This window comes from Mirounga angustirostris, unplaced genomic scaffold, assembly GCF_029215605.1.
Source record: "Mirounga angustirostris isolate CCGP_5_RB_7025 unplaced genomic scaffold, mMirAng1.0.hap1 SCAF_3, whole genome shotgun sequence".
Classification (NCBI taxonomy): domain Eukaryota; kingdom Metazoa; phylum Chordata; class Mammalia; order Carnivora; family Phocidae; genus Mirounga; species Mirounga angustirostris.
Genome location: NW_026991711.1, coordinates 53,304,497 through 53,329,146, shown reverse-complemented (window position 1 = coordinate 53,329,146; position 24,650 = coordinate 53,304,497). Strand labels below are relative to the sequence as shown.

At 44.6% G+C, this 24,650-nt stretch overlaps 1 protein-coding gene across 9 annotated transcripts in view; it reads left to right on the top strand.

Moving 5' to 3' along the window:
* The window catches only part of ENOX1 (ecto-NOX disulfide-thiol exchanger 1), a 550,660-nt gene that overhangs the window by 427,629 nt on the left and 98,381 nt on the right, over positions 1 to 24,650 (top strand). For all 9 annotated transcript variants that reach the window (XM_064586067.1, XM_064586069.1, XM_064586066.1 and 6 more), the window contains one exon: positions 21,488 to 21,672. In XM_064586067.1, coding sequence (XP_064442137.1) covers positions 21,488 to 21,672 — 185 coding nt within the window. The remainder of the gene's footprint in view (positions 1 to 21,487; positions 21,673 to 24,650) is intronic.

The following is a 24,650-nucleotide window of genomic DNA, read 5'->3' as shown; positions in this document are numbered from 1 at the left end:
TTGAAAATCAAGACAGATTTATCGAAGCATTCATTCAAGAAGATTGGCATCCTGCTCCAAAACCTATGAAGATAATTTTTGATAAAAATTCAAATTTATTGCTGCAAAGTCTGCCTCTCACTGGAATTAAGCCCAACTTTAAAAACCAGATCTATTGCTCCTTCTACCCCTCCCTCCTCCAGGTTGGCAGTGGGGGTGGGCAGGAGTGCACAGGGGGAAAAGGGAGGAAAAGAGGAAGTCTGTCCAGAGTGTAAGGCCTCGTGTGGGGGGCGGAGCCCGATCAGGTGTACTATGGAGTCCATGCGGGTAGAGACCTCCCAGCTGTACTTACAGTGTCATGGCAAGTGCTCAGTCACTGTGAACTCTGCTTGCCTTAGTCACCCTCCAGCACTTGGCCCTGGGCCTTTCACTGAGTAAGTGAATTTTGTTGACTTCAATTGCATATTCCCCTTCTTCTTTTTGATGCCTTTGTCCTATAAGTTGATGGGAAGGGTGTAACCCTGAGAACATTTGCTCGAAATTTAAATGGCAAGCATTAAGAAGCTTGTTCAAACAAGGATGATCCATTTCTCCAAAATGTGCAAAACTCTTACCCATTCAGAATCCAGTGCCATGTGCTGAATAGGCTAGGGCCCAGAGAGCTGACGCTCAGCATCATTCTAATTATCAACAAACATTTGTCAAGCCCTTCTTGTGCTCAAGGCACTGTGAGCCCAGGAGATATGGAGAGGGCTAGACAGTCTGTCCTGCCCTCAAGAGTGTGAGATACTTTTTGAAGAGAAGAACTATACATTTTAAGTCAATAAAAGTACAGTGCCGAAATGCCTCAAAGCCTAATGCCAAATATGTTCTAAAGCCATTGCTTTAAATTCAATATAAACCAAAATGAATATCACTATCCAGCGTATGCACCTTATCCAGTATATGGTGAGTATAGATTGTACATTGAATGCAAATTTTAGAAGAGTAAAACTAAAATATCTTTTCATAATAGACCACCCTTAAAACATTTCATAATGCACAAACAAATGTTCTTGGATTTTGATTACACCTCATTTAAACTCTGAGCTCTTTATAGGAGCACATACTCTTTTAATTATGAAAAGTGTTTTCTTGGTTGTTGATTTGCCATGGAAACTTACCACATGTAGGTACAGATTTATTTTTCTAATTTCAATAAGATGTCCAGCAAGGATTTCCCAAATCTTTCAGCTAACTGATTCCAATCAAGTTCAGTTGGAATTAGCAGTGTTCAGTTTTCTGAATAATTCTACATGTAGCCAAAAGCTTGAGGTTAAAAAAAAATTAATAGTAATAATAATTACGCTCTCTCTGACTATCCCCTTGATCTGTTTTTTGGGGTTTTTTTAAGATTTTTTAAATTTATTTGACAGAGAGAGACACAGCAAGAGAGGGAACACAAGCAGGGGGAGTGGGAGAGGGAGAAGCAGGCTTCCCGCTGAGCAGGGAGCCCGATGCGGGGCTCGATCCCAGGACCCTGGGATCATGACCTGAGCTGAAGGCAGACGCTTAACAACTGAGCCACCCAGGTGCCCCTCTTTGTTTTTTTTTTTAAGGATTTATTTATTTATTGGGGTACCTGAGTGGCTTTGTCGGTTAAGTATCTGCATTTGGCTCAGGTCATGATCTCAGAGTCCTGGGATCCAGCCCCACATAGGGCTCCCTGCTTAGTGGGGAGTCTGCCTCTCCCTTTGCCCCTCCCCCTGCTCGTGCACTCTCGCGGGCTCTCTCTCTCTCACTCAAATGAATCTTGAAAAATTTAAAAAGTATTTATTTATTTATTTATTTTAAAGGGGGGGGGTATGGGCAGAGGGAGAGGGAGAGAAGCAGCCTCCCCACTGAGATCTAACCTGAGCCAAAACCAAGAATCAGAAGCTCAACCGACTGAACCACTCAGGCTCACCTCCCCTTGATCTCTTTGAACACTGGGACTGCCATTGTTTTTTCTGCTTTAGTTTATTTCCTATACAAGAGTGTTTTTGAAAGACATAAAGGATGCCCAACAGATTACAATTTGTCACAAGCATGAGAAGAGGATTACTGCTGCCCCAGGCACCAGCCTGGGCACAGAAGGAAGGAGCCATTGGACACCAGAGCCGGGTCCTGCTGCCGACTCATGGGGGCCCACTCAAGGGGGCCATGTCGCCCACAGCTGGTAGAAGCCTTTAGGAAACATGGCATGTGATCTAAGCAGGCTTACTCTGGAGTTGCTTGGAACTCGGCAGAGGGAAAAGAGTGCTCAGATGTGAAAAGTGAGATGACTGGGTGAGGCCATAGCCATGCTGAGTTCCCCACACCAGCAGACCCCAAGGCAGGGGCACCAGTGGTGAGAGGAGCGTGGAAGGATAATCTGTTAGCAGACTTCTGTTTTCACATGTGATGACAACCTGAAGGAGAGAAAGAGCAGCGGCGTGTGTCCATCAGCTACCACTGTATTAAAGATGAGCCTTTTATTTTGAACCACAACAGAATGTCTTCTGGGAATCCAAGTGCCAAAAAAGAAATGTGATTAATTAAAACTAATATGGCTGAAAGATGATGAAATAAATCTTATGATGTGGGCTGAGCAGCCTGCTTCATTCTTGAACTCTTGAAATAGAACTTCATTCTCAAGATGCCTAGGCTTTGGCTGCCCACCCCCAACCCCCTTCCCTTTAAAATCTTGCTAATCTTACCAAAGGAAATCAAACAAATGTTTATTTCAGATAGATTTTTCAGTTCCCTGATTTCATGTGCAGTTATAGTTTCCTTTTCATAAAGGACATGATTTTGAAGAGTGTAGAAATATATATATATTTTTTTGTAAATTGCCTTACCTTTTAAATGCAAGAGACAGATGCTATTAAATTGATCCTCAAGCCTAGGATTCCTTTGTAATAGAAGCACTCCTGTCCAACAAGACTGTATGTGTGTTTTGTAAAGTCACATTTGAAGCCTAAGCTCTCTTTAAGCTTAGCCCCCTTATAATCTGATTTGTATGTAGTACCTGGCAATGTCATATTCCTGACATCTCTCACATAGGCACAAATGTTCCCTAACCGCGTGTTTTGTGTAAAATTGATTTGTTCTGCTGAAATTGTGTTGTGTCTTGGAGACCACAGATTTTGCCCGATACTCTAACCGTGCAACTGCGCTGCATGCCCGCAAAACCCAGTAGAACCCTCGCTGAGGATCTCAAAGAGTCTATACCTGGTGCAGGCTAGCTCGGAGCTGGGGGTGGTTCTCCTAATGGTTTCCTGTGTGACAGCCCCGCACAGAGTCTAGCTGCATTTGGGGAGCAGGCTGCGGCTCTGTTAAGCTCTGGCTTTTTGCCTAGTGACTCAAGCCCCTGGGCCTGGTGAAGGGCTTGGGCTGATGGGCAGTTGGCAGGCAGAGGAGAAAAGTGAGGAAGTTCACAGCCCATCCTCACACAGGGAGAACTGCAGAGCCCGGGACCTGGGCAGGGCGTAGACGAATAGCCAGCGTGCAGCCCAAGGTCACCACACAGCCGCTCAGGCCCAGCCCGCGGCACTGACGCCTCTCACCTGCCAAAGCACCACCGTCTAGATTGCGGTTTATTATGTTTTCTGGGCATTTCATTCTGATAAGGTCTGACGCAGGATCATTCCATAGGAGAGTAGATTTAATCCTGTTTCCTGAGTAGGCTGTAAGGACAATGAGGGAATATTTATGTAATAAGATGCAAAGTTGCTATGGAAAATACTATAGCAACCTAACATCTTCCCAGAGTCAGGCAGCCACTTGTAACCGCAATCTAAATTTACATTTATTTTAGTGTCATTTTATCGACACTCTTAGTATCTCATCCTGACAGGATGTTAAAATATGTTTTCAGCTTGCATTTGAGCAAAATTAACACAGTGTTGTTGGAATTTAAGTGTGGTTTGCACAACTTCTGGAAAAAATCAGAATATTTTCAAGGGAGTTTAGATGACAGAATCTGGGTAAGTTTGTAAGTTTTTTTTTTTTCTTTCTAAACATAAGAAAGAATTCCTTAGTAGTATTTATTCCTAATTGTTCCTTTTTTAGTTTGTAAATAATAAATAGGAATTTCTGATCGTGAAACGGGGATTATCCTTTTCAACACTGACAATTTGTCAAGTGTCCCTTAGAATCAACTGATTCTAGTTGGTGCTTATAGAAAATACTTTTAGTAGATCAGCTCATTGCCCTCCAGCAGCATGTAACATTTTAGAAATAAAATCTGTTTTTTTGGGTTTTTTAAAATTTTTTTAAAAATTTTTATTTATTTATTATTTGACAGAGAGAGACCGTGAGAGAGGGAACACAAGCAGGTGGAGTGGGAGAGGGAGAAGCAGGCTTCCGGCTGAGCAGGGAGCCCGATGCGGGGTTCCATCCCAGGACCCTGGGATCATGACCTGAGCTGAAGGCAGACGCTTAACAACTGAGCCACCCAGACGCCCCTAAAATCTGTTTTTCATCTAAAAATTATACTTGGTCATTTTGGAAAATCTAATGATTAAGAAGAATGAAAGAAGAAAACTGTTATAATACTACAAAAGATGGTTTCGTTTTTTAATCTTTTTTTCTCCTGCACAGCTTAACTATAGAAGTACTTATCTATATATTTTTTAAGTGTCAGAAACAATAATTCTACATGGATTTTATTTTCAGACAGCTCTCCTTCTGTAACAGTGAATTTTTTTTTAAAGCTTCCTTTTTTTTTTTTTTTTTTTAAGATTTTATTTATTTATTTGACAGAGAGAGAGATAGCGAGAGCAGGAACACAAGCAGGGGGAGTGGGAGAGCGAGAAGCAGGCTTCCTGCCCAGCAGGGAGCCCGATATGGGACTCGATCCCAGGACCCTGGGATCATGACCTGAGCCGAAGGCAGATGCTTAACAACTGAGCCACCCAGGCGCCCTAAAGCTTCCTTTTTTTATGTCAATGAAATAGAAAATATAGAGAAAATGAGTGGGTATCTTTTCTGGATCATAGGCTCCTTTGCATGAATCTTTGTGAGTCGAAGCTATAATCTTTGAGGTGGTCAGAGTGGATACTTGAGGTTATTAAAAGCATGATAACTGGGCCAGCCATCCCCAAAGCATCTTTTAGGTCCCTTAAATGTGAGTGTGGCAGAGAGGCTATAGATATGGGACTGGTTGGTAGTGGAAAGATAGTATCTATTGATTTTTCTTCTGTACCTCTCCATCTAAAATCTTAAAGTGTGACTATAACACTATTAAAGTGGGACATTGGCCAAAAGAATCAATACCAGACAATATTAAAACATAATGCTGTTACCAACTTCTTAGCACTGATGTACTGTTTATGAACATCTTTGTCCTAATTCTCCTATGTTTTCATATTGCTTTGTTCATCAAAACACAGTTGGTGACATAGTTATTATACCTTGACTCATTAACACTGTTGCCCACAAGCTTCGTTAGTCAAAGACCTGACGATGCTAGGTCTACTGTATGAATACAGCAAGCCAGGACAAGAGGACATCCTATAGAATTCCAGGAAGCCATACACAGTTGAGGGCCTCATAGCTAATGAAAAAAGTAACTGAAAGAAGTAACTACTCTCATCCCTTTCTTGGAAATTCCACCTGCATGATATGATACTTAGAAGCCCCTAGACTTTGAAGTTTATAGCAGTTTTCAAATTATTATTACAGTAAGCTCTCCCATGTCTAAATAGCTTAGAGACTCTTCTCTTTTCCTTGGGTGAATGTCCTTGATACCAGGGAGGGACTAAGGGCTCAGCCACTCCTCTCCAATTCCAGGACACAATGTGTGCAGCCTTCTGGGAAGTGGTTAAGAAAGGAAATTTTATTTTGGATTCCCCAGCAGTAGCAGAGAAATAGGGAGAAACACCTCTGGAGCAGACGTTGCAAGATGGAGTGTATTCATTGTGGTGCTTCAGGTAGGGTGCTGGAGGTTCTTTAATGAGCCCACTATAGCTTCCAAAGCTGCTGTGTCCCAGAGGCCTTTGCTTTCCATTTGAGGGACATGCATCATTGCCACTTGATGCAGTTATCTAAATTTTCAGTTATCAGAATTACTTTAGCAACACATCAATATCTAACACTGGGATATGGGTTAATTAATTACATATCCATAAGCAGCCTTGAGAAAAATCTTACTCTGGCAGACTATATCATGGCATGAGAGGTTCTCAGTATATTGCTAAGTGATAAAAATCAGTTACAAATCAATGTATGGATCATTCCAAGTGGTTTATATATATGTTGTATTCACAATTTGTATGTTAGGGGAAAATAAGTAAGGATATAGGTCAGAATATTCAGAGTGATTATTTCTAGATGGTGTAACTACAGGTGATTTTTGTTTTCTTCTCTGTGCATCTCAAAAATTTCCACAAAATATACCTGTATTATTTTAATAATTAAACTACAATAAATATTAATTTTAAAATTACCTAAGAGAAACTATGATGAAATTCACATTGGTTGGGGAATACCTAACCATTTCCAACTATACAGGAAAATGAAAAGTAGTAACAAATAGTAACCAGTAACAGATGATGGAACTTTATTGAATTGCCTTCTTTTGCTTTACATGAGGAAATTTCCACATTTAATCTCCAGACCATATTGTCTTACAGTTTCTTATTCCAAGGGCTGATCATATTTGCATAACTATTAAATAAAGAGTCAAGAAATAATTCAAGTTCTAAACCAGGCAGCCATGTTGAATTTGCACCCACAGGGAGTGGCAATGATGAGTCTCTTCAGATGTGGAAGAGGCCCTTAGAAATCATCTCGTACAACCACCTTCTTTTTTTTTTACAGATAGGAATGTGCAGTCACATGTTGAGAAGTTACGTTATTTCCTTAAGGTAGCAATGGAAAGTCTAGAACTCAGTGCTAGTTTCCTTCTTTCCCAGGTTGGTGACCTTCATATGCCACCACTAAGTTTAATGGGAAAAAGAAAACTCCTCAAATGCCTTAAGGGGCATCATAAGAGTCAGTTATCAAATAAAATCAATGTCTGCGATGTGCATGGCACCATGATGCTATTTGGGAGGCAAAGGTAGATTGGAGAGCTTATTACCTTAAAATGTTATTCCAGACAACGCTGACTGGGGCTTATGTTTAGTCTTCCCATTATTTTCTGTATTTTCTACTAACTAGAAAGAGATTGGCTTCAACATAGGCAGTGCATCCAGCAAACTGTTCTTAAACCCATTCCAACAGAAATGCCAGCTTTTAAAAATATTCAGGAAATTGGCACCGTCTCTTTTCTAGTTGAGTGATATTTATTTCCTCAAAAGCAATCTGTTCTGTGGCTTCAGGCAAGAAGAAGAAATGCTTTGAAGAGGTGAAGTACGTTGGGGAAGGAGCTGTGCCCGGTCATGCATTTCCTTTGGTGAACCACACATACTGTCCCAATTCCTGTTTTCCATTCCCAAACTCTCCAAACAAGTGAAGAGAAAAATCGAGGTAATTCTCAAAACACAGGCACAGACTTGATCGTTGATCTAGAATGATCTGAGCTACAATATTAGCCCTTTTATTTCCCATCTCATCCCATATTTCCTTTGCATCCCCAGGGGCTGGAAGAGCCAACGAGAAGATCGCCAGTTTATTGACTATCTAATTTCAGACTTACTGAAGTGCTGTCCCAGCTTCCTTGTTCCTGGGGCTTTTTTTTTTTTTCTTTTTTTATGAGATGTACTGCTCAATAAATCTCAAAGTCTGAGGGACAGCATCTACAATAGTATCAACCCTAATGAGATGCACAGACTCAGGGACGTTTTGATCCAGAAGAGATCTTACAAGTAATATGTCCTCTCCCTCTCCATCCCATGTTTTAATTTAATGAGAAAAATGTGGGGTTTTTTTAACCCCCAACAATAATTAGTTGAAATACCAAATAAATTCTGCAAGTTTATATCGGGTAGTTTTTGTCATTATAAGTTTTCAGGTACAACATAAGTGACAATTTGGCAAATCTTGTGGAGGTAGGATAAGATTTTATTCTTCTTTTAGTGATTTATCAGTTTTTAAAGAATTGTCTCCACCTGCCATACCAGACTTTTGTAGTATAGTTTGTATTATCTGAGTATCCTAAAGCCTTCCATTTGTCTATCTTTATTAGCTCTTTGTCTCTGTGAATTATCTCAAGCAATGTCATAGTACAAAGCAGTGATAAAATGAATATTCATTGAATTTTTATGATGTATTTGGGATCATGGTATTTGTCTTGCAGTGCCAGATTAAGGGGAAAAATTAGCAAAGTCCTTTTTAAGACTAATTGAGACTCAGTCTTTGATCTGAGAGTGTTGCTTATCTACTCTGAAGAATCGTCGTAGTACATGATCAGAGTTCTCCTTTTCCTGGAATAGGCCTGGGTCATGGGTCCATACAATGTCTGCTCCCAGTACCCTTGGCAGTTAGAGCCTAAGTGAACAGATATTCTCTGACATAAAGAACTGTGAGAGCAGAGATTATCTGAGAAGAGGTTGTATAAATCTGTCCATCTTGATTCTGTCTTATCCCTGGTTTATGTTTTGTTTCAAGCAAATAAGAGTGGAAACATGATGACATGGGAGGATCTTGCACCTCATATGCTCCTTAAAGACTAGTTTGAGATCCTTTCCTTTCTGAATGGCCAGCATATGATATTGTACATAGTAGGTGAACAAGAATGTGTGGAATGATGGGACAGGAAATTCAAACTAGGAAGAACTAATTTCTAATCTGTTAAAGGACTTTTTTTTTTTTTTCAGTTTAGGACACCCCCCCCCAAAAAAAACCCCACAACTAGTATCTATTTAATCCTCATAGTACTGACCATGTTTTTCAGATGAGGACCCTGAGGTCTAATGGAGGTTTACTAACTTGCTCCAAATCTCGTAAGAAGAATGTGGTTTTAAAGTCCCTTCTTGCTCTCTGTCCCACCCCCTTTGCCTCCCTCCTGTGTATAATCTATGCACGACTCTCTGAAGTTGACAGGAGCAGGGACACAAAAGAATGTGGCCATTGTTCTTCTCAGGACTACTGGCTCCCCAGAAACTGTATCCTGGATGGGGCGTCTGGGTGGCTCAGTCAAACGTCTGCCTTCAGCTCAGGTCATGATCCCAGGCTCCTAGGTCGGCAGGGAGCCTGCATCTCCCTCTGCCTCTGCCTTGGCCTGCCACTCCCCCTGCTTGTGCTCTCTCTCTTACTCTGTCAAATAAATAAAATCTTAAGAAAAAAAAAAAAAAGAATATCCTGGAGTCCCCAAACCACCACACATGTTGGTCCCTTTTCCCTCCTCTGCAGAATCCTGCTTCCATAATTCTACAACAAAGACTCTATGTGTTACTTTTTAGAACAGGAAGAATGACATGTCCTTTCAGGTCATTAAAAGATGGGGGACTATGGCAAGGTGAGGGATGAAGCTAAAAGGAGGAATAGCAAAGAAATTAGGTAATATTTGAAACCTTTCCCCCTAGAACTAGGTTGAAATTAACACAGATGGAAAATGTATCTTGATTTTTTTTTTTAGTGATTGAAAATTGTTGGGTCTTTGGGCTTTTGAAATAGAAATTAAAACTTAAATTGGACTCTTTGCCCCTTCAATACAACATTTATGACTCTTAGGAATGTTATAATTGATGCCAGATCATCAGTACCATGTTAACAGAGCACGTTATATAAAACTATCCATGGCGCCTTCTCTCTCATGTTCAATAAAGAGCTAGCAAACGAGAGCTAGTTTCTCAGAGGAATTCTTTTAACCTTTCAGAAACAAAATATTTCATGCTAATTCCTGTTTAATTGGAGGGAAGTCATTTCTTTAAAATCATTGAATATGAGTTTGAAGTCTGTTCCATCCCTGACCTCTTTAATTCAATCAAGGTCACCTCATAAACTTGCCCAAACAGCTCTATTTCTCAATTAGAAAAAGGGGTAGAGCTGTTTAAAAGCATTTAGTGTTTGATTAATAGTGCTTAACTGGGGCTTCAGCACTCGTGGAGGGTTTTTAAGGAGTTGCTAGTAAGAATAAAACATTGCTACCTGAAAAATTACACTGATCAAAAACCAAAAACAAATCATTTTAATGAGCAAAGCAAAAACTGCTTTTCGTGGGGATATAAGAAAAATTATCATACTCAATACACAGAGGGTTTTAATATCTGAACAACTCTCTCCCAGGGAAAAATTGCTATAATTTAGCCATCTAGGCATTTTTTAAAATATGTGCACTTTTCCCTGCCCAAGGACTCGGGGAAGATGAATGCGAAGTTTGTCGAAACAGGATTTTGTAGCACTCAAACTCTGGGGATGAAAAAAGTAATGAGAAGATGCGTCCAGTTGAAGAATGTGAACTGGAACCATCTGAATGGATGAGAAATCAAGAGTTCTGAAAACAAATTTTTGGAAGGCCTCCTTCCACATTTCCTTCTTACTTCCTGGGCCTAAGGAAGGCCAAGCTCACCTTGATGCTCTTTGGATGAGAGGGTCATTTGGGTGGTAAAATCACCAGAAAGGCTCTGAGGAAATGGATACATGAGTGAGAATTGGAGTCCCTGGAAGAAACTGAATATAGTAAAGTTTGGAGACACAGAATATAGTAAAGAATAACTTGGAACCAGATGAGGTTAGAGGCCCCTGGAGGTATCTGAGTTTTATTTCTGGTGTGGCTTGGCAAACGATGGGTCTCTTCTGAGCCTCAGCCTTCTCAGTAGTAACATAAGGCTCATCCTAAGAGAGTTCACTTGAGGTTGTAAGAAATAACCAAGTAAGGGATTCCATGGCATTTTGCAAATACCTGGTACCGTGGCCATGTGGAGAATGGACACTGGTGAGCAATAACAGAAGGTGTAAGTGAGTGGTTCACAGCCCTGCCTCCACATGACAAAGAGCGGGGAAGCTTTCCTAGCAATGCCTGGGAGTTCAGTCCCACTCACGTAAGTTATAAATTACTGCTCAGGTATTTCTGCTTCACAGAGGCTTGGTATGTAACATGAGGATTGATGTCTGTTAATAATACGTAAGAAAGAAAGGGAAAAAAGCAGGTTGAGGTAGGGTAATAAAATATGAAAAGACAATAAAAATGAAGTAAAAGATAAAAATGTTTATTGGCAAGGAAGTGACTGACATAGGCAATGCTAAAGGACCGAAAAAAGAAGAAATGAATGGGAGCTCAATTATTAGTTTAAGTATGGTGTGCATGACACAGGCGGACAACCCCCTCCTCACATCTGTGTGACGAACATGCGACATATCCTTCGGCTAGTGGGAAAAAGGCTAGTTGGGAGGAAGGAAAAAAAAGTGAAGGTAGTCTGATACAGAAAAATGTGATGAAGGCCAAGAACAGAGTCTTGGCTTTTCTCAGACTCTAAGAGAATAGCCAGGGACTGTTTTCTCATCCATCAGGGGTGAGACAAGGAAGCAGTGATGCCTGGCCCCGTGCCAAAGAGAAAAGCCTCTGAGGATCCAGCGATGGGTCTGGGGAGAGCACGCACACAGGATGGGCCCCCTCTCCTCAGGGGGAAGCTGGTCTGAGGGCCATGGTCAGGGGTCGTTAGTTCCCACAGAGCACAGAGGTCGAGCTGGGCCTCTCCTGGGTGCAAGCCACAGACCGGCTGCAGCTGGAACTTTCTCCAGAAATATGGCTGCAAAGAAAAGTAGTACACAACAACATCCAGTAGATCAGAAAAATGTGTTTTGGAGACACTGCCTGGAGGATTTATGAAAGCATTCAGTCACACTATCATCACGGGAGAGGCAGTAAGTAGCAGAGAGGAGCAGGTAGATAGATTCATGAAATGTGAGAAGGCAAGGCAGGTGGCAGAGAGGCCTAGACGGCCATGTTGGATGGTCAGAGCTAGACAGGGGAAGGTCCTTTTAAGAACAGAAAAGCTGTTAGAGAAGGCAGGGGTCAAAAAAAAATGAAAAGTATAAGACTGGAAAAAAGTTAAGAAGAAAGCATGAAGAAATGGGGATTTGGTCCCTAAAAAGCAGGGGAGGTGGTTCTAAAACTTTGGTAGGCACTGCACCCACCCTAGAAAGTGGCTGAAGTGCACATCCAGACGCTCAGATTCAGAGGGTTTGGGATGGGTCCAAGAATTCTCATTTAAGAGCTACCAAAGTGGGACAAAGGAAGGCTGCGTGTGGAACAAACTTCTGAGGCATATTGGCCTTAGTTATTCATAGGCAGTGTCATGCTGCCATGGTGATACATTTCGAGAGGATGGGATTCTTTCTGTCCTAATACCAGGCACAAATACGTGGGTATAAATGAATCTCAATGCTAGTGACCAGGATGGTGGAGAGGACGTGCCAGCACCAGCCTCCACTTCCCCCCAAGCTTAAGAGCTACGTGTTGGTTCTCTCGTAGTAGACCGGATAAAGTTTATATAAGGCATAAAAACTGAGGGGAGAAAAAAGTGTCTCTTTACAACTCATCTTTGTTATCCCAAGTATTTTTATGAAAACAAAAACTCTGTGGGAAAAGTTGCTATTCTTTGCCCAAGATGTTGCCTAGATCTGAGAACATTGTTTAGGTTCGGGCTGACCTTCATTTCACATTTCAGAGTGTGGGTATGTTTTATGTGGGTGTGTGTTTGTGTGTCTGGGGGAGAGGCTGTTAGTAGGAGCAGGAAATCATCGCTTCTCGAGAGGAAGGTTTCTTGAAGAAAATTAGAAATGACCATTTGTTAAAAGGGAAAGGAATCCGCATGTTGGTGGAGAAAAAGTGGTGACGGTCCCCACACGGTAATTGCTGCAAGGGAAGGGTTGCTGTTTAAAATTTCTCTCTTTGGACAAGACCGATTGCTAGTTAGGGTGAAGTTGCACAGAACAAAACCCAGTGGTACAGTACTGTCCCCAAGGGAGGAGCTCTGTCTGAAAGGGTGGCGGCCACGGCCAAGGGAGGGGTGGCTACCCCCAAACACCTGTGTCGTTGTGTGATTTATCTTGGTCTGAGTCTGACTGCTCTGAAAAAGAATCTTTAAAGCCTTCAGAAGGTGGGTCTCTTAGGTGGTGCAATCAGTTCAGCATCCGACTCCTGGTTTCGGCTCAGGTCATGATCTCGGGGTCCTGGGATTGAGCCCCACGTCAGGCTCCACACTCAGCATGGGATCTGCTTGAGATTCTCTCTCCCTCCCCCTCTGCCCCTCCCACTCGTGCTATTTCTCTCTCTCTCTCTCTCTCAAATAAATAAATAAAATCTTAACAAAAATAATAATAAAAGCCTTTAAGAGGGGCGGGGAAGGTGGCCCTGAGTCTTAGAAATCAACATACGGATTGAAAGTGAAAAAGAAAATTGAAGTTTAATCAAAAGAAAAGGTAGAGTCGGGGTGGGGCGATGTCCCTCTCAATACACCTGCTGCCTGGATCTGGGGTTCCGACATCCCAGCCCCCTCTTCCCTCCCTCCCCCTGATCCTGCCCTGGCTACCTGGGTGCCTTCTCCTAGAGACTGCTGGGTCCTTTGTGAAAGCCATCTCTACTCAGGCTTCCCTTCAGCTTAGCAAAGTGTGAGCCTGACCTGAAGGCCCCCGCCTCAGCTTCTTCAGGAAAGAGGCACTCTCAGCAGTCCTTCCCAGCCAGAAGCCTCCTCTCCCTTGGGCCTCCTTCCACACCCTATGGTAGGGAGAGCCCCTGGCCTGGCTGCCACCACGTCCACACTGGTAGCTGGTTCTTCCCACAGCTGGGCAGGGAGCCACTGAGGTCAGGCAGGGCTGTGCTTAGCCCAGAGTAGGCGCTCTGCTAAAATTTGGGGGTTCGCTGATAGGTGCCTGCCTGAGGCCTCGAAAGGCATCCCTCAGCCCACAGAGCATCCTTCAACAGTATTTTAAATGGCAGACTTCGCCTGCCATTGAAAGAAGTGGGTAAGCCTCTTTCCTTCGCTTATTTCCCCCTGAGGACAGTTGGGGGCGGTATCAGAGGCTAATAAGGTGGTGGCAAAGCAGGAAGGCATGATGTGAATTCTCCGTAGTTTCTGCACCTGGCGGCCCCTCACGGCCGCTGTTGCTGCTGCAGACCCCTTCGTTAGGAAGAGCTGTGTGCAGGGAGAAGCAGAGGATTTTTTTTTTTCCTGAGTCACCTGCTGCCGGTTGTGCCTCCAGACTCACATTTAAGCCATTATAATAACAGGATCTAGCTTACCTGCACTCTCCAAATTACTCTTATTCCACTGGCCTCACACAAAGATGGAAATAGACACCGCATTGTGCTTCTGTTTAGCTCTCCCTAATAAGAGCTAATGTGCAGACTATAATGTGCACTGCAAATATAAAATGTTATGTCAATGCTAAGTTGTAATAATAATCCTGCAAAAACGTAGCAGAAGGAATTTCCGTGAGCAATTTGAGGAAGATTGCTGCTTCCGCGGTGATACAGGTGTTATTACTGAAAAACAGATCGATTACAGTTTGTCGGGACCGTGGGAGGCTGTCTGGCAGGAGCCTGGCCGTGTGGCGGGCGGCCACGGTGCATTTCAGCTCCATGCCTGGACACTGGAGGACCCCAGGCCTTCCCCTGGTCCGCTGAGGGTGGGCCTGGGCCTTGTCTTGGGGCTTCCTCAGCCCATTCAGAGAAGATCTTGGGGACAGGACTCTGTGGGAAGGGAGGTTTCCCACCACCTGTACTCTTAACTAAAGGCGCACGTAGGTGAGGTCAGACGGATGGGGGAGGTATCTAACTTTGGTCCTTGAGGAATCCCACGATCAGCATGAGTGGTTTGCACACAGCTCTCTTAATGGAGCCTCATTAACTGACTGAGGTTCAGGAGCTCAGCAGTTAACAACTATCAGCATGGCCATCTCAGAGGAGGGAGACACAGAGCAGAAGGAAGATCCCTATGTGGTTTGAGTCAGGCCTCAGGACTGCCCGAAGGGTGCCAGATGGGTCATCCCATAGGGATTCTCCTGCAGAAGATGCATGTGTTCAAGCAGAACACTCCCCGAACAGTGCCACAAATGGAATGCTTTTTCTCTTTTAGCAACAAATTTGCCACTATGGTGGTGTCCTTGGTTTCCCCCTCTCTCCAGCTCCAGCGCTGAACTGCACCTAAGCTACCCCAGCCCAATACTAGAGGTTCTGGAGTCACACTTGCTGAGTGTAAACCCTGCACCTCCGCCCAGCTGCACAAGCCTCCGTGTCACTCAAACCCAGCTCCATCAACCTGTAAAATAGAAACAATAATCGTATTCACTATATCATGTTTTCGTGAGGCTGAAAGGTTGTGCAGGTAATACGCTTAGCCCATGGCTTGGCATGTCAGAGTTATTAGCTATTACCACCACCATTGCTGCTGCTGGGGTGTTGCTACTTTTATTTGGGGGAAATGGGGAAAGGAGAACTCTCGCCCTCCCTCCATAAGGAGGTGCTTGGGGCATGGGGATGGGGCTGGGGGAGGACAGCCCTCCCCAGTGCAGAGCATGGAGCTGGGGCTCACACAGACGAAGGTCAAGAAATGAAACCAGAATGACAAGCCAATCATCGCCCCAATTCAGGAACCAAGTGAGAGAGTGAGTGCTGGTCTGAGCAGCAGTTCTCAAAATGTGCTCCTCACCCCCACAGCATCGGCACCACCTGAGAACCTGGAGGAACGCAGATTCTCAGGCTTCATCCCGGACACACCAAATTGCCAACTCTGGAGGTAGGGCCCAGAAGTCTGGGCTTCAGCATGCCCACCAGGGGATCCTGATGCAAGGCATTACTGGGATTAGAGGAACACCAGCTGTTTGATAAATAAGTCCCACATTTTCAGGGGCTTAACAGCAACAAAAATTTTATTCTTGAGCACAGAAGAGTTCAAAGCAGATATTGTTGGTCTCTGGGCCCCTTTCCTCCATGGGGGTAATTCAGAGACCCAGGCCCATTCCAGCAGCGGGAAGAGACTGATTATTCAGAAGACACACTTCACTCCCTCGTGCCCCACTGGTGAGAACAAGTTCCGTGGCAGCCTCTGGGGCAGTCACCTCTCAGGAACAGTACTGCACTAAGCCGAGAAAAGCATGAGTCTGGGTACCTAGAGTGCTGTCTCTGCAAGCCCCCGACATCCCAGCCCCCTCTTCCCTCCCTCCCCCTGATCCTGCCCTGGCTGCCTGGGTGCCTTCTCCTAGAGACTGCTGGGTCCTTTGTGAAAGCCATCTCTACTCAGGCTTCCCTTCAGCTTAGCAAAGTGTGAGCCTGACCTGAAGGCCCCCGCCTCAGCTTCTTCAGGAAAGAGGCACTCTCAGCAGCCCTTCCCAGCCAGAAGCCTCCTCTCCCTTGGGCCTCCTTCCACACCCTATGGTAGGGAGAGCCCCTGGCCTGGCTGCCACCACGTCCACACTGGTAGCTGGTTCTTCCCACAGCTGGGCAGGGAAGCCTGCTAGAAGAGGTGGCATGCAGAGGGGCAGGTGGAGCCTGGGGAGTGGCTAAGTCACCAGCCCACAGGGGCTGGTAGGCAACAGATATGGTGGGGATGTCTTCAGGTCTTGGATCCATCCACATCATCCTGTGATCTGGACCTCTCAGCACAACTGCCTAGCTGGGCAGCGGCTGATGAAATCCTTGGAAGAGACTCTGCGTGTGGGAAAGAAACAGACACTTGAGCAACACCCCACAGGCATTCCAGGAGGACGCCTGGCAGAGCGGGGGGAGAATGCCAAACACAGAGCTCCCCAAAGACCCTGAGAGGAACAGTTCTTGAGAAATCCAGATATTGTTAGAAATAATATGTTAAAGTGTTTTATTATTTAGTTACATCTTGCCTGAGCATGAAAAAGATATTAACATATTGTCAGCTTACTGGGACATAACCCAAAATAACTTACATTCTTCATATAGTGCTAATTATTTTTCTGAGGCTGGCTCAGGCTAGTAGGAGAGATTTCCAGGCTTTCACCAGATTATTTACTTAAAGAAGTTAAGCATGCCACTGTCTGTTCCCATGGAAACACGGTAAGTAATACAGGAGACACGAAGAGGTCACTTTGACCATAATTAATATAAAGAATAATGGTTTATATAGAATCCAGTAAAGGGTACAGCAAGCTGCTGTAATACCTTTAAACCTCTCCTTTCAGCAGTGCAATTTAATCTTTGGATCAATTTTCCTACACTAATGTCACTTTGGTAATTTTAGGAGTCCTGTGCTAATTTTTGAAATGTAATTTAATCTTGGTTAGCAGAGTTTTTCTTATGCTGTTATTTCATTTTCGATCCAATCAGAAAACCCCAGTAACAGGTTTTCTAAGGTCTGAGCAAGTATAAACTGACAACTGCTCTGGCCTTCCCCTTTTGTAGCTACAGCTTTTTTTTTTTTTAAGATTTTATTTTTTTTATTTGACAGAGCGAGAGAGCACACATGCACCTGTGTGCAGGGGGGAAGGGCAGAGGGAAAGGGAGAGAATCTCAAGCAGACTCCCTGCTGAGTGTAGAGCCCCATGAGGGGCTCAATTTCACAACCCTGAGATCATGACCTGAGCGGAAATCAAGAGTCAGATGCTTAACCGGCTGAGCCACCCAGGGGCCCCATGCCACAGTTTCTTGTGCAGAGCTTCTCAATAATCTGATGGTTGGTGAATGAACTAATGGTAACCCAGAGGCACCACTGGATTCAGGAGCACCTTTGTAATCACCAAAGCAAGATTTAATTATATTCAGGAGAGTAGTTTACATTTCAAGTCTTACTGTATTTTTTTATTATTATTGAAAATTGGTAATCCACATGTGGTGGCTCTTAGCTCAATATTCCATTTATTGGAACATAGTGCACTCCTCAGGGATTCTTACAAAAAGATGCATACTGTAGTTTATTTTTAATCCTTACGCTTATTTGAATAGTGAATTTGTTATGCGGTCTCTCAAGGGTAAATTTTATCATGGAAGCTTGATTACACATTTTTCAAAACTTTTTAATACAGTGTCTCAGAACTAAAGAGTAAAAAAGAGAGAGAGAGAAATGAAAGAGTGGAACTTTCAAGTTTCTGAGTTTTTAATATACTGAAAAAAATGATACTAAGTTAGGAATTATCAAGGTTTTGTTTCTTTTAGAAACAATGTAGAATGTTCCAGGAAGCCTCCTCTGAAGGGTGCATTCAGGGCTGTGGCATGACACTGAATAATGTTTACAAACAGGTGGCCTGAAGTTAAGTGGAGTCAATATACAATTTTTCACCCTTTAGAAATCACCACTTTGCTCTCACATGAGCAAACTTTTTTTTTTTCAAATACCAAGCTTGAAATCATTTAATCAGGAATGTAAATTAGTTATATGCCTCAGTTATAAAAACATTGATGGGATTGGCTATGGTATTGATTTGGCGGGGCGGGGGGGCAGTTACAGAGTTAACAACTGCTGGTTGTTGTTTTTTTTTTAGTATAATGATATCACATTCCTAGTCCACAAACGCGAACAGCATTGTCTCTTCCTTGGCAGAAACAGTGGTCCCTCGGCTCAGCCAAGAAGTGCCATTCCACAAGCTTCTAAGAGAGCCCATGAAATAATGGATGGTGCACTTTCCTATATGTATTTACGTTCAGATAATTTATTTAAATAATGTTGCTGGCACATGCTTTATAGCTGCTTGCATTTTGCTACACAGATTTCAGCGTATCTTGCAGACTATGCAATTCATTTGGAAAATGTAATTTCCATCCCTGCATACTAATCGATTTCTTCACAAACACCTGCTATCAGTTATGATAATAAAAATGCCACTCTAAATTGAAAAAGGGCCAAATAGAGCTTCCTAAGGAAATGGCTTAAGTGTCTTTGAATGCTACTAAATGTAGTAATGTGCTTATGTGGTGCCAACACTTTTTCCATCATTTGCATTTTCTGTAATTTTGCCCTAGTACAGCATCCCTCTCAAAGGATGCCTCATAACCATTTCCTCGTGGATTGGTAAACTGAGTTGTCAGGAGTTGGTGTCGTGGGGTGTGGACAAGATCTGAAGTTGGGCTGTGTGATGTTAATAAGCACTAGTTCACGCTCCTGGCCATACTGTGGGTCCTTTCTGATTTTCAAGTCCCCGGAAACTGTAAAAGTGGCTGCTCCTTGGTTTTGTACACACGTGGACACTGAATACAATTTCCTTCATTCATTCTCTTCAGCCTCCAGTTCATTCCATGCACCACTGCCAAACTAATCTTACTAAATCACCAATTTCATCGTGTCCCTCCGGTGCCCAGGCACCTGGAATGGTTCTCAGCTGGCTGCCACACAGAATCGAACTCTCTAGCCTGACTTTCGAGCATCTGTCCCCTCTCATCACCTGACATGGCTCACCCTTCTCTCATCGCCTCCAGCCCAACACTTGCCTTTTGGATCGAGCTTCTCTCCTTCCTGCCCCAAATAGTCTCCCTCCCGTTCTCTTCCCTGGGCTTTTGCTTATGCTCTTGCTCTGGACGGAGATGTCCTTCCCCAGTCCTTGGGCTTCCAGCCTTCTAAGCCCTCTTTTATTATTCTGGTCTGCGATTTCCTTTCTCTTCTCTGAGCTCCTACAGGATGTATTCCCTTGACACAGAGCTGCTCATTTATTTGTTCATCCAGCCAACATTCACTAAGTGCCTACTATATGCCAGGCATCAGGCTGTTCTCTCTTCCCTGGAATGTGTTAGTTTCTTTACAAATGTGTCAGTTTCTCTGCTATTCTGAGCTGCTTGAGAGAAGAGACATATTCTCGCTCCTCCTTTTGTGATCCAAGATGCCCAGACAGGCCTGGGCACAGAGTCCGTATGCAGTAAATGCTTGTTGACTAATTGATCCCTAATGGTTTGAGGTAGGGAATTTTCTGGTTAATTGCATGTTCTATTTGATTAGTCTTTCCGTGTGTACTATACATAATCATTTTGCAAAGCAGAATACCATAAACCACTCAACTATAAAACTATTATTAACATAATTTGATGTTTGATATTTGAGGAGAGAATTCACTGGGGTCTCAGAGCACTTCCGTGAAGATCGATTGTCAGTGTACTGTAATGTGAAGGTAGAACATGCAGGGGGCTGACCTCCAGTGCTCTCTGATTGGTTTTGGGGGGTGGGAGGTGGAAATGAGCACACACTGAGAACCTGCTGTACAATAGGCCTCGTATCCTGCTCTTACAAACTGGAAGCCACTTCTCTGAAGAAGTTTCTGATAAGTTTTAAAATTTCTCTTCTGCTTTTGTCTTGCTTACAACAGTAGAGTGTGAATTTGCTCCGGGTGGGGGAGAAAGTGTGGGACACTGGTAGGAGAGTGGAGGAGAGAATTCGAGAGTAGTTTCAAATGGTAAGAACTACATGCATCCGGACTGGCAGAACAGCCCAGTGACTTGAAGACTGGGTTTGAAGACTGTTCATGCTACTTTTTTTTTTTTTAAGATTGATTTATTCAATTTAAAGAGAAAGAGAATGAGTGGGGGTAGGAGCAGAGGGAGAGAATTTTCAAGCAGACTCCCCAACTGAGCAAGGAGCCGGACACGGGTATTGATCTCACAACCCACAAGATCATGGCCTGAGCTGAAACTAAAAGTTGGACATTTAACCAACTGAGCCACCCAGACACCCCAAGGCTGTTCTTGCTACTTATTTTGTGGGATGAGAGAAGTTCTGTAACTTCTCTATGCCTCACTTCTGTCATCTGTCAAGAGGGGTTTTAAGAGCAGGCTTGATGGGGGATGCAGTGACTTAGTCCATACGAAGCTCTGGCCCCAGTGTCTGTCACGTGGTGGGCGTCGTCGCGTGGTGGGCATCCAACCGACTGATCTTATCCCTGGAGAGGCCGCAAAGCAATAAGCTGGAAACCATCCTCAGTGTTGTTCCGTACCATTCACTCTTCTCTTCTCTTCAGTTCCCGCTGTTTCTGGACTTTGAGATGTGGAAGACCCTGCGTTAACGGTCTCTGTCTCTCGGTAAGATGGAGATGTGTGTGGGGTCCGGATCCGCACCTAGAGAGTTTTAGGTTTCAGGAAGGAGTGTTCGAGTAAACACTCAGCCTTGTAGGGAAGCAGAGTTTTAATCTGTGAGTGAAACAGATGGAACCAGGTTACCCTTCCGATAGGAGCGAGCAAACAAGCTGTGCGATGCGTCCCAGCGGCCGTGCAGGGAGGAACGGCAGGACTGTCGGTTCCTTCCTGGTTTGGGAGGCGGCCGCAGGCCTCAACCTGCGGGACGGCTGATCACTGGAAAGAAAGTGGGCCCGAGAGCCGCCGTGCCAGCCTGCAGAAACAGTACCGGGGTGGGTGCGATTGTTGCCTGGAGTTGTCGACACTGTCACCACCTAGCCACACGTGCCGACTTCTGAGAGGGGGTTTGGGGGGAGAGGTCAAGAGACAGGACTTTGGAAGGAGTGACTCCTGTGCCCCCAGCAAGCATTCCTCCATAAGTAGAATAGATGCAACTGCCGAAAGCAGTGATGCCCGCCAAATGCAAGAGCAGAGCCCTGGGGCAAGGCCTTTGGGTTTTGTTTCGGAACTGGGGCGAGAGACTGCCCTTCCCACGAAAGGCCCCCTCCTCCGTCTAAGCAGGAAGGTGACTGACTGGAGCTCGTTCTGTTTGTCTTCCAGCCCTGGCCGCTCAGGCCTACGCTCTCAAAGAGGAGAACGACAGTCTCCGTTGGCAGCTGGATGCCTACAGGAATGAGGTGGAGCTGCTGAAACAAGAGAAGGAACAGCTTTTTCGAGCAGAGGAAACCGTCACCAAGGACCAGCAGCTGCAGTTCCTGCAGCAGACCATGCAAGGCATGCAGCAGGTACCCGGGCCCCCATTTTTTTTTTCTTTCTCTTCTGTCTGGGGGCAAGGGACTTGTGTATTAAGTGGAAGTGAAATGGCAGCCATTTGCCGGGAAAGGTGAAGGAGGAGAACGGGCAACCGGATGTGGGGTCGCAAGGAAAGGAAAGTGCTAATGGGTGCAGAAAGGCAGAATGTGGAGAAACAGCAAAGCCAAAGAAATCTGTTGAAGAAATATACCCTCGAGGTAGGAAGCTAAGGAAGAGAACCTAGGAGGTGGAGAGGTTTGTGAATGGAATTTAGCCTCGTGGCAAATGGTCAGAAAATCCTTGCGGATCATGACGTGAGTGTTTTGCCCTCTGAAAACTTCTAAGTTAAAAGCATGCTGACAGGCTTTCGTTTCCAAGCTCCGTGTAAAGGTAAACTCCATTGTTTTCACTTCTTCTGGATTATACTGAGGATCTAGTCGGGTTTCACGAACACACGACCGTGCATAGTTAAGACATGTTTGTTGGTGGAATGGATGAAGCAGCAGAATGGGCAACTTTGGAAACAGGGTGGTGTCTGTGCTTTTGTGAAGGGGCGCCAGACTTCGGCCTCCCACACTGAAGCTAAAGATGTGTATGTGGAAGTCATTAGGAAGAGACAGGAGCTGCAGGGCATTGGAGGAAGGAGAGGGAACACGGACTGCAGGGGTGAGGGGTTGAGGGGACGGGAGACCCCAGCACAGCAGTCAGGGAATAGAATCAAAGACTCATAGCGGGATTGAGGTCTGAAAACATCAAGTGACGTGTGATAGACTTACGGCGTTTGAGCCTTCGAGTTACCGTAAAACAATACAGCATAAGTTATCATCACACGTGGGTATTTTGTATTACCCCTTGGAATGTACAAACCTAAACACTCTTTCCTGGGGGAAAAAAAGCCCTGTTTTTACTTAAACAAGGGAAATGTAAATAGAATGATGGGCAACTCAACTATATAGTGAGTAGGATATTGTTTTAATTCCCCCATCCATATTGACTGCTCTCCAAGATCAGGAGCATGAATTGCCTGCAAAAGTGTCTTAATGATTAGAGGTAACTGCTACAGAAACATTAGCCAAGCAGGGAAAAATAATTGAGAGGAAAGGGTATTAAAAAAAAAAAAAAAAAAGATGTGCAGACTGGGATATAAACAAGTTAATGATCAAGTCACAGAAATTATGTCTTAACCATCTCCTGCCATTTTAAAGCAATTTTTGAGTCTTGGCTTTGAGTCCGAACTGGTTGATGTTTCACAGTGTGTGTTAGACAAATCAGTGCGACTCAGAGGTCAGAGCCAGCCAGGAAAATGTCATTACAGTCGCCGCTCAGGTCCCCGCGCTTGGAAATGGGTGTAACAGCTGCTTTGCGAGGCTGCCAGGGTTGTCCATATGCCCCGACGCTGGCTGTGCCTCGGCGCCCCTGCCAGGAGGAGAGTCTGTCTCTCGATTCCCCCAGAGACCACGGCGTCTGTCTGTCGATTCCCCCAGACCACGGCTACCATCTCACGCCTCGTGCAATGGGCCCTCTTTTCCTCTAGGAACGATCGCCCCAGTTGCTTTACTAGTTGATAAAACTGGGACGGTGCTCCAAGGTTCGAATCTGAGAGTGGTCTGAGGAGGTAGGGGTGAGCCCGTCAGTGAGGGAGGAGCGTGCGAGGGGGTCGGCGCCGGCGAGTGGCGAGCAGCGTGCGGGCCCCACACGGGAGCAATGCCGGACCTCACCACCGACCCCCAGCCCCTTGAAGGAGGTGTTGCGCTGTGGCAGCCTCTGAGACATTTGCAGAATCTTCTTTTTTTTTTTTTTTAAAGATTTTATTTATTTATTTGAGAGAGAGAGACTGAGATAGAGAGAGCATGAGTGGGGGAGGGTCAGAGGGAGAAGCAGACTCCCCGCCGAGCAGGGAGCCCGATGCGGGACTCGATCCAGGGACTCCAGGATCATGACCTGAGCCGAAGGCAGTTGCTCAACCAACTGAGCCACCCAGGCGCCCTTGCAGAATCTTCTTGTCAGTAGGAAATGTACTTCAGTTTTGTTTTGTTCTGTGGGATTTGGTTTCCGTAGAGTTTGGCTTGAACAACAGAAATGTATTGTCTTGGTTCTGGAGGTGAGAAGTGCCAGATCAGGGTGTTGGCAGGGTTGGTTCTGCTGAGGGCTGTGAGGGGACTCTGCTCCCCGTTCTGTCGCCTAGCTTCCGGTGTTCTCTGGCTTGGAGACACATCACCCCGCTTTCTGCCTTCCGTTGTCCCAAGCGCTCTCGCTGTGCCTGTCGGCGTCCACATTTCTGCTTTTTATAAGGACACGATTTGTAGAGGACTGAGGGGCCCATGCTGTTCCAGGATGACCTCATCTTAACTAGTCAGACCTGTGAGGACTCTGTGTCCAAATAACATCACCTTCTGAGGCACAGGGGGCTAGGATTTCCACATGGAAACTTTGAGGGGACATAATTCAATCACTAATAGATACGTGGTAGGTAAATATATTTGTTAAATGTCGGAATAATGGACAGAAGCACAGAGGCAAGGACTAGCATGGAGCCTGGGGGGAGCCCCGGATTTTTGGACCATAAATAGCAAGGCGACATCCTAGAGGTATGTGTAGCCCTCTAGTAACGTGGGAAGCACTCACTCCGTGGCAGCGGCTAGGATTTTAATTTTTAGTGGTTATTAGGTGGATGCATGGCAGTCTCTGTGGCAACACATTTTAAGTAGAGTTCTAAAATAAGTGCCCTTTAGGAGTCAATTTCTACCTTCATATCATTTTAAATAAATTACCACACCTTGCTAATCTGAGCCCTACCACAAAGAATTCTGCTGATTTTTAAATTTACTCTCTATCTGCCCACTATCCACTGTCTTAATTAGAAAACCATGATCTCACAGGAAAGTCAACAGCTAGAGGACAGGTTAGCCTCCCACATGTTGTTTTAGCAACTGATCTATGGGAAATTATTTCTGTAACAAACAAAAGAAAA